This window comes from Bos indicus, chromosome 12 (genome assembly GCF_029378745.1).
Source record: "Bos indicus isolate NIAB-ARS_2022 breed Sahiwal x Tharparkar chromosome 12, NIAB-ARS_B.indTharparkar_mat_pri_1.0, whole genome shotgun sequence".
Classification (NCBI taxonomy): domain Eukaryota; kingdom Metazoa; phylum Chordata; class Mammalia; order Artiodactyla; family Bovidae; genus Bos; species Bos indicus.
Window position 1 is genome coordinate 11,090,574 of NC_091771.1, and position 20,511 is coordinate 11,111,084.

Below are 20,511 nucleotides of genomic sequence, written 5' to 3' on the forward strand. Positions count from 1 at the left end.
TGAATATAACTCATGAGGGTTCTTTAGGATGGCAGAGAGAACAAAAGGTAAGGCCAAATCTTGACAAAAATTAACAAAGGTTGTTTTTGAGGTGTGTTTTCTCAGCTCAAGTAATCTGCACAAATTTTAATCATAAAGATACAATTTTAACATAAAATCCAGTTTAAGTTGTTAATTCTATTTATTGAAGAAAAGAGGTACATAAATGGTATTATAAGTCAATCTAATTTAAAGTTCACAGCTGTGAAATTTATACTCATGGCTGTAGTCAATACAAAACAAATGTTGTTGAACAAACTCAGCATCTGGATCTCAACTGTGTTTCCTCTGAATTCTATAAAGCTATTTGACAAAAGGGAGAGGATTGCTACTTCAAATGGCTGAGAGCCGGATTAGTCCCCATAAATGAAATGTTAATTACTGCCTTGAGACTATCACAGGTAAATTTTAGCAAGTTACAGTTACGTGGCCTGTCTCACGTGAAAAATGAAATTCTAGAGCAGAAACCAAGTGGGTAAGGTGGAAGATGACTCAGTACAACTCAGGAGAAAGTAAGATGAAGCAGAAAGACACGGGCGAGCTGGGGCCACACCCACACACGCAGGACACCATTTCTCAGGTTCAGTTCGCCACCACAGTCCCCACTGTGAGAATCAGTCCACGCCAGGATGTCAGCAGCCCCTTTGCAGGACATTGCTAGAGGAGAATATGAGTCCAGTAATGAAGATGTACTAGGTTGGCAGGGTACGGCTAGGAATAAAGGCCAGGTATACTAATACTCTTGGGCAGGCGGTGATGAGTTGGAAGGGTATAGAGTAACTCTGGGAACTAGAGCACTTTTCCAAAATACGCTGTACCTCCCTTTTTTCCTGCCTGCCTAAAATCAGGATATCCTGGGTAGAATCTAAGCCTGCAAATGGTAGCTGACCCTACAGACTGATACCATTTTTTAAATAAAAAAGATCCAAGAGCTTCCCATGCCAAGAGCTCATGTACATGTACATACAGATAAAATAGAATTTGGCACATAGAAAGCATACAGAATGTATCTATAAATATGTATAGCCTGGCCACCAAATAAGTATTATTATCACAATTTTCCACATGAAAAAAATTAATGCAGAAAGAAGCTGAATAGCTCACATAAGGTGAGCAGTTAGATAAGCAAAGGGATCAACTACAGAGCCTATGTGCTTAACCATTACAACATACTGTCACGTAAGTCCTGAATAACTTCAAGTAAAGAGGGATACTTACTATTAGATTTGTAAACAGTAGGGAGTTACAACTCTAATATACCCACACACCCCTTTCTCTTTCCCTCTCTCAGGTATGGCATAACCAATAATCTACTTGGAAAAGTTCCATGTTGTTAATCAGGGCTACCACGAGACATTCAATGCATTTTACTGAAGTCAGAAAAAGATGGCCCTTTCCTGGGCATCTGACTGCCATCTGCCAGAAAATATATATACTGACTTAAAATACCTGCAGTGTAAATATACTGGCTATTTGAACAAATTATAAAACAATAAATTTTTACTAATAAAAAATTCAGAGATTAAAGGATTAAATATTATGCAGCCTTTTCCCAACCACAGGAATTAAAACCATTTTTTTCTTAGTTAATTATTAAACTGTCAGTTGTGTCTGCTTATAATTATATTGTACAACAAAGGTTGCATTACAGTTAACTACTTCTAAAAAGCCCAAGCTGCTTGTAACCAACTGGTACAATAGTGGTTATTTAAAATTCTTCAAACTTTCTGAAGCTAAGAAAGATATACAATATAATATTTGGCTTTTGCTAAATATCTACTCAGCTGTCAGGAAGTGTCATTTAATTGTTACAACCACCTGTCAGGTTAAATAATATCATCTTTATTTTATAGATGAGGAAACAGAATAGTTGGTTAATACAATCCAATGTCATATCCAATAATTGACAAGGGTTGTAGGGTGAGAATTTTATGCCCAACAATTCCTACTCCATTATATTGCTTTTAAAGTAACCTATAAATTATATATTGATATTTTTAGAGGCTAATTTATTTAAAAGACCCTAAGACAAACTTAGTGCTTGGAAAAACCTTGTAGAGAAACAAGTTATACTTGGTAGGTATATGGACTTCCAAGTTTACCAAGGGACAATTTTAGGAAAATACTTTACTAGAGGTTTATTTTTGTGAAGCCAAAGTTAAGATTTGTACACCTGAACATATATACCATAAATCAATTAAGAAAAGTTTAATCAATTTCAACATAGACACAGTTGGCCTTCCATACTCATGGCTCCACATCCACGTATTCCACCAACCTCCCCCAGAAATATCCAGGTGAGTCTGGATATCCCCAGGTGAAAATATCCAGCCTCACCTCCCCCAAAATTGCAGAAAGTTCCAAATTGCAAAGCTTGAATGATCTGCTACGTGCTGGCAAGTACTTACATAGCATTTATACTGTATTAGGTATTATAAGTAATCTAGAGATAATTTAAAGTATATGGGAGGCTATATGGAGGTTATATGCTAATATTAGCCATTTTACATAAGGGGCAACCTCAGATTTTGGAGTCTGAAGGGAATTCTGGAAATAATCCCCTGAGGATACTGAGGGATAATTCTATGGGCAATTGTGTGAGATAAAAAGAAATGAGTAAAGGAAAAAATGGAGAAAAAATATGTTGCTACTTCTCTGTAAATAAGTAATAATTCTTGTGATTGTGTGAATTAACTGAGAGTATGTCAGATCATTAAGTTTACTGCTTTAGACTAAATTTCTTGTATTAAAACATTATCTCCACCACTATCTCCACCTGTGACCAGGCTCCTTGGCCTCTCTTTGCGTCGGTTTCCTCAACTATAAAATAGGAATACTGAATATTACCTATACCTCATTGTGCAATAAGGATTCTATACTTTAATATATGTAAAGTATATGAAAAATAGAGTGTTTTGAAAGTTATCAGTTCCTGTTACATTAATTTAATAATTAATCTAAATTTAATTCATAAGATGCTGATTGCAGCCATGAAATTAAGACACTTACTCCTTGGAAGGAAAGTTATGACCAACCTAGACAGCTTATTCAAAAGCAGAGACATTACTTTGCCAACAAAGGTCCGTCTAGTCAAGGCTATGGTTTTTCCAGTGGTCATGTATGGATGTAGCAGTTGGACTGTGAAGAAAGCTGAGCGCCGAAGAATTGATGCTTTTGAACTGTGGTGTTGGAGAAGACTCTTGACAGTCCCTTGGACTGCGAGGAGATCCAACCAGTCCATTCTAAAGGAGATCAGTCCTGGGTGTTCACTGGAAGGTCTGATGTTGAAGCTGAAACTCCTATACTTTGGCCACCTCATGCGAAGAGTTGACTCATTGGAAAAGACTCTGATGCTGGGAGGGATTGGGGGCAGGAGGAGAAGGGGACGACAGAGGATGAGATGGCTGGGTGGCATCACTGACTCGATGGACATGAGTTTGGGTGAACTCCGGGAGTTGGTGATGGACAGGGAGGCCTGGTGTGCTGCAATTCATGGGGTTGCAAAGAGTTGAACACGACTGAGCAACCAAACCGAACTGAACTAAGTCGTAAGTATTGTACCTTCTCTCAACTACAGAAAAAAAATATTTCAAAGGTCTTTGGTTTTTTAAAAAACTAGTCAAGAAAGATATAGCCAAATTTCTGTAACTTTTCTTAGGAGTGATAATATGGTTACTTGGGACGTCTGTATTTTTAAAGAGTTGTACATTGAAATATTTAGGGGTGAAATGTCACAACTGACTTGACAAATACCCAAACAAACAAAAAAAGGGCATAAATAAATATTGAGAGAAAGCAAAAAAGGCAAAGAAACAAATACCAATTGTAAATTCAGCTGGATGACAAACAGGTGGTTCAATGTACTATTTCAACCCTTCCATATTTTGAAATTTCTACAGTTAAAAGTTGGCATAATTACAGTGAAAATAAGTAGGACTTGAGGGAGGAAAATAAAATACAACCAAATGAGAGAAGAATTGTTTTAAAATCAAACAAATGATTAAGAATGTAAGGATGACACGCAAATTCGTGAAGCGTTCCATATTTTTTCAAATAGCCAAAGCTATCTTGAGAAAGAAGAATGGAACTGGAGGAATCAACCTACCTGACTTCAGACTCTATTACAAAGCCACAGTTATCAAGACAGTATGGTACTGGCACAAAGACAGAAATATTGATCAATGGAACAAAATAGAAAGCCCAGAGATAAATCCACGCACATATGGACACCTTATCTTTGACAAAGGAGGCAAGAATATACAATGGATTAAAGACAATCTCTTTAACAAGTGGTGCTGGGAAAACTGGTCAACCACTTGTAAAAGAATGAAACTAGAACACTTTCTAACACCATACACAAAAATAAACTCAAAATGGATTAAAGATCTCAACATAAGACCAGAAACTATAAAACTCCTAGAGGAGAACATAGGCAAAACACTCTCCGACATACATCACAGCAGGATCCTCTATGACCCACCTCCCAGAATATCGGAAATAAAAGCAAAAGTAAACAAATGGGACCTAATTAACCTTAAAAGCTTCTGCACAACAAAGGAAACTATTAGCAAGATGAAAAGGCAGCCTTCAGAATGGGAGAAAATAATAGCAAATGAAGCAACTGACAAACAACTAATCTCAAAAATATACAAGCAACTCCTACAGCTCAACTCCAGAAAAATAAATGACCCAATCAAAAAATGGGCCAAAGAACTAAATAGACATTTCTCCAAAGAAGACATACAGATGGCTAACAAACACATGAAAAGATGCTCAACATCACTCATTATCAGAGAAATGCGAATCAAGACCACTATGAGGTACCATTTCACGCCAGTCAGAATGGCTGCGATCCAAAAGTCTACAAGCAATAAATGCTGGAGAGGGTGTGGAGAAAAGGGAACTCTCTTACACTGTTGGTGGGAATGCAAACTAGTACAGCCACTATGGAGAACAGTGTGGAGATTCCTTAAAAAACTGGAAATAGAACTGCCTATTGATCCAGCAATCCCACTGCTGGGCATACACACTGAGGAAACCAGAAGGGAAAGAGACACGTGTACCCCAATGTTCATCGCAGCACTGTTTATAATAGCCAGGACATGGAAGCAACCTAGATGCCCATCAGCAGATGAATGGATAAGAAAGCTATGGTACATATACACAATGGAGTATTACTCAGCCATTAAAAAGAATATATTTGAATCAGTTCTAATGAGATGGATAAAACTGGAACCTATTATACAGAGTGAAGTAAGCCAGAAAGAAAAACACCAATACAGTATACTAACACATATATATGGAATTTAGAAAGATGGTAACAATAACCCTGTGTACGAGACAGCAAAAGAGACACTGATGTGTAGATCAGTCTTATGGACTCTGTGGGAGAGGGAGAGGGTGGGGAGACTTGGGAGAATAGCATTGAAACATGTATAATATCATGTATGAAACGAGTCGCCAGTCCAGGTTTGATGCACAGTACTGGATGCTTGGGGCTGGTGCACTGGGACGACCCAGAGGGAGGGTAGGGGAGGGAGGAGGGAGGAGGGTTCAGAATGGGGAACGCGGGTATACCTGTGGCAGATTCATTTCGATATTTGGCAAAACTAATACAATATTGTAAAGTTTAAAAATAAAAAAAATAAAAAAAAGAATGTATGTGGATATAACTGATTCACTTTTCTGTATAACATAAACTAATACAACAGTGTAAAGCAACTATACCCCGGTTTTAAAAATTGAATGTAGATACATAGATAGTCATATAAATACACGATAATTTCTACAAGAAGAAATTGTGTTTTGGAAATTCTCTGGTGGTCCAGTGGTTTTAGTTCTTGACACTTCCACTGCCACGGGCCTAGTTCAATACCTGGTCAGGGAACTAATACCCGTCCTGTGAGCCACAAGTCACAGTCAAAAAAAAAAAGAATAAAAAATTGTGTTTTAAAGTTTGAAGAGTTAAAGTTTATATTTGTTCATTTTGTAAGTAGTCCACTTAGACAACTCATTATTCTAAAAGGAGATAAAGAATAATTATATATACTACTTCCAAACAAATTCTATGAATATGAAGGAGTGTTCTGTGTCAGACTGTGTTAGGTGCTGGAAAAAGGATAGTGGATAGAAGGTAGCTTCTACAGATTTAAATGGATAGCATGAGACAGGCATTAAAGTTACCTGAAAACCTGGATTATGTACCAGAACATGATAGAGGGAAGCAGTCAGCTTCAGCTGGAAGGAATTCTGAGCAGAGCAAGAGCTGGCAGCGGAAGCTATAGAAACTGGACAACACTCTGTCTGTATGCAACACAGACCTAACAACAGCTGCAAGAAGGCAATACCACAAATGCTGGCTCTTGACCCATTAAACAAAGGATGGCTCTGGTCAGAAACATCATATAATGAGAGGCATCGATAACACAGAAGTTGGAAAAGAAAAAAATAGGAGAAGGAGGAATCAGGCAGAGAGTCCACAGAACTCTTTTTTACCTTCTGGGCCACAAGGGAAGCCCATAGAACTCTCAGAGAATGTAAAAATGAAGATTCTGAAAGGTATACCAAAGACAGCTTGAAAATCACAGGAAGGAAGCTTTTTAATTACAACCCTTTAATACCTGGCACTGAGTCTTATTCAGAAACTGACATTCACAGTAATAAAGTATCCAATATAATACCATAATTTATTATCTTTCTGAGCTAGAGCTGTGTGTTTTTGTTGTTGTTGTTTTTCTTCTGGTTTGTTTTTATTCTCAAGGTCTAAAAAGGAACCTTTGGTCAGAGATGCTAAAAAAAAAAAACACAACTGAATCCATCCAAGAAGGGAGTCCCAGTGATCTGCATGTTTCTTATCAACACAGACAAACACAATGACAACAAAGAGTGACAAGAGCCTGGAAAACAATGGGCGGAACCAAATAATTCCAATTAGATACTCAGTCATCGTAAGTAACCAACAGAACTTAGAGGAAAACAAAGCATTAACAGGAAAACATAGTTAAATAAGTACTTGTTTAATTAAGATAGGAAAAATGTGACCTACACCCCTCACACGTCAATAATTTAAGATCATTCAATTCTCTTAAACTTGTCAAAAGTTGAATGGAGCGTACAAGGAAGCCTGAATGGTCTAGTAGGTCTGTGTTGACTCCAGGTAATGCTTACTTCAAGGTCAACTGAATAAAAATCCAGCATTTACACTTGAGAATATACAACTGTAAGACAGGAGTCAGCTAATGAAACAATCAAAAGAATCATATTTATTGGGTTTGGAATGGCTCTTATAAGTCATGTTCTAGAAATTCACAGCAGTAGAAACTAAAAAACAGAACCCTGAAAATGTCCACCTAATTTTCTGCCTTCCTCCTTTTTCCCCATTCTAAATCAGTCAAAACCAGTCACAAGTTTCTGCAAAAAAAACAGTCTAAGTTGTTGTTAGACTTTGTTAAGATATATCGTCTCTGGGGTTATGAGGCAGATTTGATCTGATTAAACCAAAAAACTATTCCTCCAACTCTGCCACTCTACAAACCTGAAAAAGAGGACCTTTGATTCCTGGACTCCCAACCTGTTTGACTATTCTGGATACTATCTGAGAAGACTGTTATCTTCCCAAGGAATAATGTGAATTTCTTAGAACTCAATGACCAAAGGGTCATTATACGTAAATTTATATTAAATTTTCACAGCTTCTAACTTTGTCCCCAAAAAGATCTGAAACAATTCCCTGGATTTTCTTATATGTGGATCTCTTCTTATATGGATCAATCAGTTATACAAAGCTATACAGGACTGATTCAAATTGGGAGAATCACATCAAGTGCTGTCAAAGTTTAAAAACAACAAATCACTGATAAAATCAGAGGACTGATGCCTTGCTGCTGAAACAATCTGTTGACTAAAAGTTCTAGCTTGAAATCTGTATCATTTTTATTTTCATTTCTGAATCCTGACACATTTAACCAATAATGACTCTTGTCAGAGCATGACACAACGATCTGCACCGGTCACTAGCTTTCTCACCTAATACTCGGAACGGAAGGATTGAGCGTCTCCTCTGGCATGCTGCTGGCTGCTTCTGCTTCTGGAACAGCTTGTACCGGCTGCACCACGTGAATAGTCCGGAAGAGCTGGGTAGGGTACGGAGCCTGTGTGGACTGTACTGTCCTCAGAGCCTCGGACGGCTGCACAGGTTCCATGGGATCTTTGGGTTTTGCAGCTTTCGAATTCCCTGGTTTCAGAACTGTAGTGGCTCCTCCTTTTATTCCTGGACTTGAAGATGCTCTCGATCGACTTGCTGGGTTCCTACTCGAAGTGGCTGTTGATGATAGTGAGGGATCTGAAGACTCTATGCTGCAACTTGGATCTTCATCATCTATATAAATAAGGTCTTTCGGCATATCCTTAAACTGATACACCAAGCGCTGACCTTCTACTTTTGCCAGAATACCCCTTTGGTAATAGTACCTATTCGAAACAGACAATTTTATCAATATTGTATTCGGTTAAACATAAACTAAAATAATATTCAACACAGCAAAACTTTTATAATCATAAACAAGAGTTTAAAGTTGGAAACAAGTGAGAAAAGGATTTCTAAATGAAGGGTAGTTATTTTCTCTTCCATAGCTTACTATAATGTCCCTACCTGTTTTAAAGTCGATTCAGTAAATCTGAAACAATTTTCTATATAAAACTTAATGATGCACAAATAGATGTGATTCAAGTTTTGTCACTGATTCTAATTAGATCAAGAACCTAACAACTATGAGCTAAAAAAATAAAATGCAAACTGTAACTAAATAGTTATGGTTTAAAAAAGTTATCAAGTTATCAGATCTGGATGTTTCCACTAAGTTTTTCTCAAACATATCCCCAGATCTTGACGATTAAATGACATGATCAAAGAAAAACAAACTAAAAGTGGGTTTAAGAGGTATCTCTGTTCAACACTTTCACAATGGTTAACATTATTCTTGAAGCATTAATTTATTCCAACGTAATATATTATACCTGAGGTTCATGCTTAAAAATGCACCCTCTTATTAAGTACCTGCATTACGAATATTTGTTATTTTGTGCTGAATTTAAGTTTAATGGCTCAAAACATAGGAGATTTGTGGTCCATGTATAATGCCTGATGATAGTTCAACATTTTCTGATCTCTTCATAAATAAAATATCCATTATTTGCATGAAGATTTTTGGGGGGAAGGAGAACATTTTCCCAGACTGAAATAATATTTTGATTTAAATACTCAGTTCTATAAGTAGTGTGGTTTTAGCACTTCAAAAGTAAGATTTACCATTTCTAAAGAAAACCCTCTGACTTTTTAGAACTTACCTGCTTTCTAGTATTTAAGAAACAATATTCTTCACACAACGAACTACAGAAATTTCACGTACCTGAGAGCTCTTCCCATGGTCTCATAATTCATATCAGGTTTGTTTTTGTGCTTGCCCCACAACCTGGATACTGCTTTAGAATCTACCAATTTAAAAATGCCTTTTTCTCGCTGGGTCCATTTGATGTATTTAGGACAAGTAGCTTTGTCCTGAAGCAGTGCCAGTAAAAACTCCCAAAGATAAATTGTGTTTCCTGAAACAAAAGCAATTTCTTTTTAACTGAACCAAAACTTTATTTGAAAGAGCACAATAAAACACAACTAAAGGTCTTATTAAGTTCCATCTATAATTATATAAAACAAATTACACAGTTCAGTTAGTACTGGTGATATAATGGTCATAATTTCTAGAGTCTAATATAGATCTTTTTATTAGTCCCACATAAGTTATCTGAATAGAGCAATCCTGCCAATTAGATTTGTGATGACCTAGGGAGAAAGCATTGTAAGAAATTTTCTTTCAGCCTCTTTAAGAACCATTATTACATAGAAGAAAAGGAAAAAGAAATGTAAAAAACCTTTCAATAGTTGTTCTTTTTATATCAAGAGCCAGCAGATTGGCCTTAACAATTTTCTTCAAATTTGGGAAGCAGTTATGAAAATATTAAAACTCCAAGACAACGTAATAAAGTGTCTATGAACCGAAAACCTAATGTAGCTGAATTCTTCCAAGGGACTCATTATTAAATGAAAGGATGGAGTATTTTGACAGGGAACTGAAAATCTCCTAATGGATTTCTTGTGCTACATTATTACCAGTATTTCTACAGAAAGTGATAACTGTGCATGTGGCAGGTGGCAGCAATAAGATCCATTTCAATAAAACCTGGTGTTTTCTACTTACAGTATGCAGATATTATTAATGGTTTCTACTTACAGTATGCAGATATTTTAGAGCAATCTGAATGTTACTTGATCTATAAACATTATAAGGAAATTACAGTAGTAGTACTTACCCTTCCCATCTTTGTTTTTCTTCTTCACAGATATGTTTGGTGTAGTGGTTGGGGAATCTGGACGTGGTGGTTTAGTTTTTCTCCCTGAAATCACAATGGCTCTACATAAATATTTGCCCTCAAAAGTGAGAGAGAATGGATAATTTAGCTGTTTATAAAAGCTTTTTTTGGTCATTTATCCTCAATTTCAGAGAAGGCAATGGCACCCCACTCCAGTACTCTTGCCTGGAAAATCCCATGGACAGAGGAGCCTGGTAGGCTGCAGTCCATGGGGTCGCTGAGGGTCGGACACGACTGAGTGACTTCACTTTCACTTTTATGCATTGGAGAAGTAAATGGCAACCCACTCCAGTGTTCTTGCCTGGAGAATCCCAGGGACAGGGGAGCCTGGTGGGCTGCCGTCTATGGGGTCGCACAGAGTCGGACACAACTGAAGTGACTTAGCAGCATCTTCAATTTTAAGTGCCAAGTATTTATACATGGACTGCATGGAAATCCAACCAGTCCATTCTGAAGGAGATCAGCCCTAGGATTTCTTTGGAAGGAATGATGCTAAAGCTGAAACTCCAGTATTTTGGCCACCTCATGCAGAGTTGACTCATTGGAAAAGACTCTGATGCTGGGAGGGATTGGGGGCAAGAGGAGAAGGGGACGACAGAGGATGAGATGGCTGGATGGCATCACTGACTCGATGAACGTGAGTCTGAGTGAACTCCGGGAGTTGGTGATGGACAGGGAGGCCTGGTGTGCTGCTATTCATGGGGTCGCAAAGAGTCGGACACGACTGAGCGACTGATCTGATCTGATCTGATTTTATACATGGAACACATATTGGTTTCTTAAATACTACTTATTAAAAGGAAAATAACTTCAGTAAAAATTTAACATTAATATAGGTTAGATCACAGACACTTTTATGTAGAAAACAATACTTTGGCTCATTTGTTAAAATGAGATTAAGTTGAAACTTTATCTTTCAGGTGACAATTCTTAAAATTTGGATGAACATACTGATATTGATAAAACTTGGGCTCCAAAATCAAGCCATTTAAGTCTGTCTGCCTCTTGGTTGGTTCTCAAATACTGGAAACTACCCAAAACTTCTAGATATAAAATATAAGGTAAAATTGAGGTTAAATTTTTGTGAACCACATACTCAATTTTTATTTTGTGTATTTTTAAACATCTTATTCTATATTTCTTTCAATTTACAGTAAACAAACTTTATGGTTATCCATCACCCAGCCCCAGACAAGTCAGAGTTAAAAGTGTATTTTGTTCAGCCTTAGTCTGGGTCAACCAACTATTCTAAAGCCGTGTTTGTGATCTCTTCTCCCTTTATCTAGAGCCACAACCTGGCAGCAATGCTGCCTATGACTTAGGTTGGGGTGATGATGCTATCTGAACAGACTACCACCCTGCATGGGAGAGACAATGGAGATTAAGCATAAATGGATGCTTCAGTTAGCACTTCTAACCATGATGTTCTTGAATTTGACTCTCTCTGATCTAGATCACAAGGGCAAATGCTGAGGTAATTTAGGGAAGTGACTTAAAAAAGAACTTTTTAGGGCTAAAGTCACAAGGTTAGTAGCAACACAAGACAAGTTCAGTTGCTCAGTCGTGTCTGACTCTTTGCGGCTGCACGGACTGCAGCATGCAAAGCCTCGCTGTCCATCACCAACTCCCACAGCTTGCTCAAACTCATGTCCATTGTGTCGGTGATGCCATCCAACCATCTCATCCTCTGTTATCCCCTTCTCCTCCTGCCTTCAATCTTTGCCAGCATAAGGGTCTTCTCCAATGAGTCAGTTCTTCACACCAGGTGGCCAAAATATTGGAGTTTCAGCTTCAGCATCAGTCCTTCCAGTGAATATTCAGGACTGGTTTTCTTTAGGATGGACTGGTTGGGGACTCTTAACTCCAACTCAACCACAGTTCAAAAGCATCAATTCTTTGGCACTCAGCTTTCTTTATGGTCCAACTCTCACATCCATACATGACCACTGGAAAAACCATAGCTTTGAATAGACAGACCTTTGTCAGCAAAGGAATGTCTCTGCTTTTTAATATGCTGTCTGGGTTGGTCATAACTTTTCTTCCAAGGAGCAAGCGTCTTTTAATTTCATGGCTGCAGTCACAATCTGCGGTGATTTTGGAGCCCCAAAAATAAAGTCTCTCACTGTTTCCACTGTTTCCCCGTCTATTTGCTATGAAGTGATGGGACGCAATACCATGATCTTAGTTTTTTGAATGTTGAGTTTTAAGCCAGCTTTTTCACTTTCCTCTTTCACTTTCATCAAGAGGCTCCTTAGTTCCTCTCCACTTTGTGCCATAAGGGTGGTGTCATCTGCGTATCTGAGGTTATTGATATTTCTCCTGGCAATCTTGTTTCCAGTTTATGCTTCATCCAGCCCAGTGTTTCTCATGATGTACTCTGCATATAGGTTAAATAAGCAGGGTGACAATATACAGCCTTGATGTACTCCTTTCCCAATCTGGAATCAGTCTGTTAATAGTAATACATCCCAAGACAAACTGAATAGGAAAACACTTCTGAAGTTAAGGTGAGTAAGAGTCAAGGAAAGTGAAAAGTGAAAGTGAAAGTCATTCAGCCGTATCTGACTCTGTGATCCCATGGAATTCCCAGGCCAGAATACTGGAGGGGGTAACCTTTCCCTTCTGCAGGGGATCTTCCCAACTCAGGAATCAAACTGGGGTCTCCTGCATTGCAGGCGAATTCTATACCAACTGAGCTATGAGGAGAAGAAAGTCAAAAGAGTCATTCTTCAGGCCTGGCCCCTCCTGAGACTACCAGATGTATACACGTGGAAAATAGGCAGCCTGGTGCCTCAAATTCCATCACTGCAGACATCTGCAGAGAACCTACAGAGATTTCTAGTTAACTGTGTTCATGACTGTGAGGATTAGAAGCCAGACTTCAGTTAGCTGCTATCCTTCTGTTTTATTTTCCCTAATTTTTTCTCTTTTTAAAAAATATTTATTTATTTGGCTGCGCTGGGTCAGCCGTGGCATGTGGGATCCTTGATCTTCGCTGCAAATGCAGGAACTTTAGTTGCCGCATGTGGGATCTAGATTCCTGACCAGGGACAGAGTCTGGGTCCCCTGCATCAGGAGCTCAGAGTCTGAGCCACTGGGCCAGAGGGAAGTCCCGATAGTGCTGTTTTTATCCCGCTGTTTTCCTCCGCTAGTGTCAGTCACGGCAGATACCGTCAGTAGCCTACCCAGCATCCATCCTCTCCACTGCCTTCCTCACTGTTACGGTGACGATGCACACCGCGTCACATGAACTATAGGTTAATTGGGTATATAAATTTTGTGAAGTTATTTCTCCTAATACTTTGAACATATCCAGCCCTTCCAGTTTTTCATGGGAGCTTGTAGCCAATTCAATAATCAATCCTCATCAGGTAATGCAGTTTCTCCCTGATTGGTCCATTTCTTCCTCTTTTTTTTTTTTTTCTCTTGTTTTGGCTGTGGGTTGCAGGGAGTCTTTGATGTTCCACATTTTTTTAGCATAATCTATTTCAGCCTGCATCTATTTTACTTATGCTACTCAGGATTCACTATGATGGGATTAACATCATTCTGGAAAATTTCTCAATCATTATCTTTGAATATTGCTTCTTCCTCACTCTACACATTCTCCCTTCCTGGAGCTCTGATTAAACGTGTAGATCTTCTCAAGCAATCCTCACATCTCTCTTTTATTATCTTTTACTATACATCAGCTCTAGACTGGAGCTCACTGATTCTCTCTTCAGCAGTGACTCATTTGCTATTTAAATAGCAAAATAGATCCCCAAACATTATGTGTTCTATCTGGTTCCTTATCATGCCAGTCTTCCACCATTAAGTAGGATATTAGTCTTTTACTTTCTAAAAACAGCTTTATTGAGGTATAACTGACATACAATTAACCTGCTTATGTTTAAAGTTTATAATCTGATAAGTTTTGACATATGTATACACCTGTGAAACCATCACTCAAGATAATGAACATATTCTTCACTCCGTAAAGTGCGTTTGTAATCCTCTTTCCCCACCCTGCCCCATCCACAGGTAACCAACCACTCGTTTTCTATCATTATAGATTAATTTACATTTTGTACAATTTCATATAAACAGAATCATACTCTTCTTTTATGGCAGGGGGTTGGGAATCTGGCTCTTTTCCTCTAGTACAATTATGTTAAGGTTCATCCATTTTTGTCTTATGTATCAACAGTACATTTCATTTTATTGCTGAATGGTCTTTCATTGTATGGGTATTACCACATGTTTAACCCAATCAGCAGCTTATTAATTTTAGCCTTTGTAAAGCTTGTGCTTTTGGTGTCATATCCAAAAAACGGTTGTCACATCAGGAGCTGTTACTCCATCTTGACTAGAAGAGGAAGTTTCACATGGTATTTTTTAATAGTCTCATTCTTTGACCATATTTTCTATTCTTTTGCATTAATAATTATAATAATATTCATTGGAAGTTTCTATTTGATAATTCTATTATCTGAGGTTCATAGTGAACTAACCCTAGGATTTTTTTTTTTTTTTGAATTCTGGTTTATTGTTGGACAACAGTGTTTCACACACACATCAAGCAGGCCAAAAAAATAATAATAATAAACCATAACTTCATAATCAAGGAAAAAAAAGAAAACTTTTATCACTGGCCTTTTTAACCATCTCATAAAAACCAGCTCCTTATAGTAAGCTACATACATGCACAAAAAGGGTTACTGGCATTCTCGAAATAAGACTGATTTTTTGTTGTAGCCTTTGCTTTTTTTTTTTTTTTTAACATTTTCTTTCTCCTTTGAGATTGTAATGAACATGTTCACACCACAAGGAAAGTCAGAAGTAGGAGAGAGAATGCTGGGAAGGCTGGTTTGCTCATCCGAGATCATTATTAAAAATGGCTGACCCCTAACAACATGTACAAATATATAAAATGTAAATATAAAATACCGATTCTCCTTTTAAAAGTACTTTAAGAAAAAAAATTAGGGCCTTGGAAGTGTCGGCTCCTTTTTCCTCTCCTGTCGCAAATTCATGCTGTGTGGCTCTGGGTGGACAGGGGAGAGCCCGCGGCGGAGCAGGCGCGGCGCAGGCGGCGGGCAGGCCGGACTCCACCTGGCAGTTGAGGGTCTGAGGCGCGAAGAGGAGGGTGAATGGGCTACAGCAGCCTTCTCTGTGAGCTTCACTTCTCTTTTGCTGCTGGTCATCCTCACCCATCTTCCACTTCTTCGTGTCAGGGTCACCATCCCCGTCATCTTCAGCTGCTGCTCTGCCCACAGCTGCCGCGGACGCCTTATCTTCCTCGCCACCCTCTTCCTCGCCATCCCCTTCCTCCTCCTCTTCCTCCTCCCCTCACTGTCAGCCTCCTGTTCCCCATTTTCCTCCTTCTCAGCATTCCCATCAGCAGGCCCTCGCTCCCATTCTCCATCTCCCCCGTGGCTTCTTTCTTTTAAGTCCTTGGCAGTGATCTTGGAGCTGGTGTGCATGGCTGCATTGGGCACGATGGGGCCAGTGATGTTATGCAGCAAACTGAAAAGAAAGCAGGAGGTCGAGAACTCCAGCGATGAAGCTGCCGGAGTCCACAGTGGAGGCGGAGCTGGAGGTGGTTGAGCGAGTGAGGAGCCAGGCGCGGGGACAATGCAAAGACTGCTCCTGAGAGCAGCCAGTGGGGGAAACTTGAGAATTTCCTGTGTCTGCTGCTTTTCATTCAGGAGGTATCTTTCTTAGGTGTTCTGTGATACTGAAATGTCAGTTCACCTTCAACAGGGTTTCATTTGAAGAAATACTCTGCAGCTTGGATTAAATATATGATGTGGCAAAGCAATTCTCCTGGGGCCCAAAATTACTGCCAGTCAGGGGCCACTGTTATGTTAATTACTTGGCTGGAAATTCCTAGAGTCAGTGATAATTTAAAATCTAGTCATAAACCTAGGTTAAGGTAAACCTAGGATTATGAATTCTCAAAAGAACAATTTTTCCACCCAGCTACAAAATACAAGTTTCCTTAACATCTGTCTGTGCCAATGGGTGGACTGTTTTTCCCCTTAGGGTATAGCCTTCCAAGGACCCCATGAATTATATGCTGAGTTCTCTAATACCCCATTTTGCTTTGGACCAAGACTTTAGCATGTGCCTCTACTTGGAATATAAAACCAAGTCCCCTGGACTTCCAGACTGACATAGCCTCTCAGCCCTTCAGAGCTGTTGCAGTGTCAGCTTCATTCCTACTGTTGTTATTTTCCTCTTCATCTGTGGCTCTTGAAACGTCCCTTAATTTCATGTGAAATTAGGTTACACAGTGGCTGGTGATGCCATAAACCAAGATATTAAACTCAACATATTAAACAAGCTGGAGCAGAATCAAAAGGCAAAGAAAGGGAAACGTGTCAGTGTTAGGATGTAAGTATGGTTCTAATTTGTGAATACTTTAAAACTCCCTCTGGCACGTTGTATCCTCTTCAATTACTTACCTGCTGATTTACCACTTGGATTCTTCCCACTGGAATCTTTTATTAGAATCTATGCTGGTGGTTTTCAAACTATGTTCTCCAGGAGAAAACTAAACAGGTCTTATCCCTGAGCTCTTTCGGAGCTTGTAGATACAAGACTGAGGCTTAAAAAGTTGGGAAAATCCCTTTTCTATAAGACGGACCAAATATTTTAAAAGTATAATTCTTTTTTTTTTTTTTTCAATTTATTTATTTGGCTGTGCCAGGCATTAGTTGTTACAAACATGATCTTCAATCTTTGATGCAGCATGCGGAGTCTTTAGTTGTTCCATGTGGGATCTCGTTCCCTGACCAGGAATCGAACCCAGACCCCTGCATTAGGAGTACAGAGTCTTAGCCACTGGACCACCAGGGAACTCCCTAAAAGTACAATTCTTAAAAAAATGAATCTAACATGAAGAAATAACTCAATTTGTTTTATACCAATTTTATCTTACAGATGTTTTAATTGGTGTAGAAATACCCTTGACTAAAAGTTACCTTTGGATTCCACATCAAGAGTGGACTGTTTTCCCTAAACAGATTGACCACCTACCTTTCTTTCTCTTAGGCTGTTCTGGTGACGAGGGTCCTGGTGAGTGTGCATATGTCTCTTGAACGTGCTGAGTTTCCATCACTTCAGGAATCCCGTCTAATGTGACGGATACATGTGTGACTGGGGCAACAACCATGTCATCTTCAGAGGAGCTAAATATACTATTATCTAATGGGATAAAATCAACTTTGTATTATAAATCAAAATAATTTCATAACATGTTTCCTATTTCTGTGAAGATTAAAGGAGAAATGAAATCTTGAATCTAGCCCCTGGTTTTTACTTCCTCTGCCCTAAGTCAAGTTCCCTGGATCAGTCCAGGTTTGACTGGCCCATTCAATGTCTTCCTGACTTGACTTCCTATCCCCAGTCCATCCTGTCTCTCTTCTGCATTTTTGCATTGCCGCTAAGGTTTTTCTCCACAACCTAAGTCTGACCTGACCATATCATTCCTCTCTACAAAAACTTTACAGAGTGAAAATTAGAAAGAAAAATAAAACTGACATATCTTCTCATTGTTTACAGGTGGAAAAAAGATAAGAACAACCAAACTCCATAGCATACCATTTTGAACATCCACAGTATATAACCCATTATGAAACATTACTTCAGTTATACCAAAGCATTTTGAATCTTAAACATTTCATTCTTTCACAGATCTATGTCTTTGGTTCAATTGACTCCCTCTACCTTGAATGCCCTTTCCTGTCTTCTACACATGAGAAGCTTATTTGCCACTAACAGCCCATGCCAGAACATTCCTTCCAAAAAGTCAGTCACCAGTATTTTCAGCTAGAGAAATCTCTCCTTCCAGAACACTCTGCTATCCCTTCTTTTGGCCTTTATTTTTAGCTTTTACAGTTATTTACATAAATATCTTCAAAAGAAAACTGTAAGCTTGAGGAAAGAAAAAAAAAATCTATTCATTTCCATATCATGTTACTGCCTAATGTATTGCTGTGCATACAGAAAATCCTCAATAAACATCTTAAATTGATTTAATAATAATTCATTTTGAGTCTGATACTTCCTTGTCAGAAAAGTCCAAAGGAGAACAAGGATTTAAAAGCAAATCAATAAATGTGATAGGAAATTGTATGCCATGAAGTCTTCAGTGGATTTTTTGCCTATTCACTGATGAATACTGACAGAAATCACTAAATTTTCATTGGTTGGACCCTAAGTACACTAATACTTCACCAATGAGGTTAAGAAGATACTCTGCATAACCTCTCTGACACCTAAATTACCTTTTTATTCTCAAAGTCTTCATTCCTCAAATCTAAAAAAAAAAAAATCCTGTTTGACTGAACACTTTAGCAAAGGTACCTCAACCAGTACTATACCTTATAATGCACTTAGGATGCTAAAAAAATAAAACATCACTCTGGTCTCTTGATGTTTATCATCTAAAGCAGAGAGATGACAGGAAAGGTTTTTCAAAGCATGTAAACCATAGTTCTACTGTAGAACATAGGAAACTGTATTCAACATCCTGTGATAAACCATAACAGAAAATATGAAAAAGAATGTATGTATATGCATATGTGTTACTGAATCACTTTGCTGTACAGCAGAAATAAACACAACATTGTAAATCAACTACACTTCAAAAAAAAAAAAAAAAAGGATAAGAAAGTAAACAGCCGTAACACTCACTCATGCGCTTTTCATCCAGCATAGGGCCAGGAGAATCCATGTTGAGGAGTGCCTCAGCAGCCTCGATGGTTTCAATTGTTTCATCCCCATTATGACAGGAAGCTTCTACTATAATACATTTAAACAGAAAAACAGAATTAGCACGAGACATCTGTTGTTCTAAAAAACACAGGTTTGGGAATCTCCTGTGGTCCAGGGATGAGGACTTTGCTCTTTCACTGCGGGGGCCCAGGTTTGATCCCCGATTGGGGAACTAAGATCCAGTTCCTCCATAATAGTTAAAACCAGAAAAGATAAATACTTCAATAAGCCTAGTAAAGTTATTAAAACAGGGCACTGTAACACTTCCTATTAAAAACTTAAGCCTTCTATTTAAATTATTTAAAATTTTGTAGATTTAAGGCATAGTAGAAAAGCAGATTACTCTTCTGTCAAGGCTCTGGAATTTCATGAATTGAAGGAAATATCCCACTAAAACTAATTTTTTTCTAAAAACTCAGGCAAGTAAGGCACAGATAAGTCAATAATCAATTACCATCTTCTAAACATTTATGTAACTCTAGCTATTCATTTATATAAGCTTTATAAATATTTTAAAGTTCTACTAGGTAGATGAAAATGATGAAATTAGTTTGTGTAACTATTTAATTACATAGCAATTAAGAAAATATTACAAGAAGAATTTCAAATCACTTCTTTGTCAAGCTTTTATAATGAGAAATATCAAACATACACAAAAGTAGAGGGAATCATACAATGAACTGAATGTATCAAGGGCCCAGCTTCAATATTTAATAATCAATTTTCCTTAATCTATACTCCCCAGCTCAATAAAGACACAAGATTATTTCAAAGTGAACCTCAGACAGCCTGTCTTTCATTGTAAATATTAGCGTATACAGACAATACCATGGTCACATCTTTTACAAATTAATTATTCTTTAAATCAGATATCCATTTAATACTGAAATTTCTCTGTCTCAGATTTTTTTAAAAGTTGGTTTGTTCACAACAGATTTCAAACAAAGTTCATGCATTACACTTGGTGGCATACACCTTCCTTCCTATTTTGTTTTGTTTTGCTGTTTATCTTAAGAGAAACAGGGTCAATCTGTTTGTAGTTTCCCACATTTTAGATTTTGCTGATTATATCTCTGTGGTGTCACTTACCACAGCCCTCCCCCATGTATTTCCTGTAAACTGGTAGATATTTCTGTAAGAATGACTTGATTCACATTCAGTTTTTTGCCAAGAATACGTGAAGGTAATGCTGTGTGATTCCATGTGCTTTTTGAAAGTAGGTAGTCTTTCTTCAGGACTGCTAGACCGAGAATCAGTTTCAAGCATTGTCAGCCTGATCCGGTCACC

General features: G+C 38.1%; 1 protein-coding gene and 1 non-coding gene across 9 annotated transcripts in view; both read right to left on the reverse strand.

Annotated features, from left to right (window-relative positions):
- Positions 1 to 20,511, reverse strand: part of ELF1 (E74 like ETS transcription factor 1) — a 122,476-nt gene that overhangs the window by 2,972 nt on the left and 98,993 nt on the right. For 7 of the 8 annotated variants that reach the window (XM_070799986.1, XM_070799987.1, XM_070799991.1 and 4 more), the window contains 5 exons: positions 19,144 to 19,251; positions 17,485 to 17,652; positions 10,402 to 10,485; positions 9,447 to 9,639; positions 8,065 to 8,508 (listed from right to left, as the gene is read on the reverse strand). In XM_070799986.1, the coding sequence (XP_070656087.1) occupies positions 8,065 to 8,508; positions 9,447 to 9,639; positions 10,402 to 10,485; positions 17,485 to 17,652; positions 19,144 to 19,251 (997 nt within the window). The remainder of the gene's footprint in view (positions 1 to 8,064; positions 8,509 to 9,446; positions 9,640 to 10,401; positions 10,486 to 17,484; positions 17,653 to 19,143; positions 19,252 to 20,511) is intronic. The other variant, XM_019971196.2, reaches the window with a different exon arrangement.
- Positions 17,233 to 17,304, reverse strand: TRNAR-CCU (transfer RNA arginine (anticodon CCU)). Its single transcript has one exon. It is a non-coding gene; the product is annotated as a tRNA-Arg (tRNA).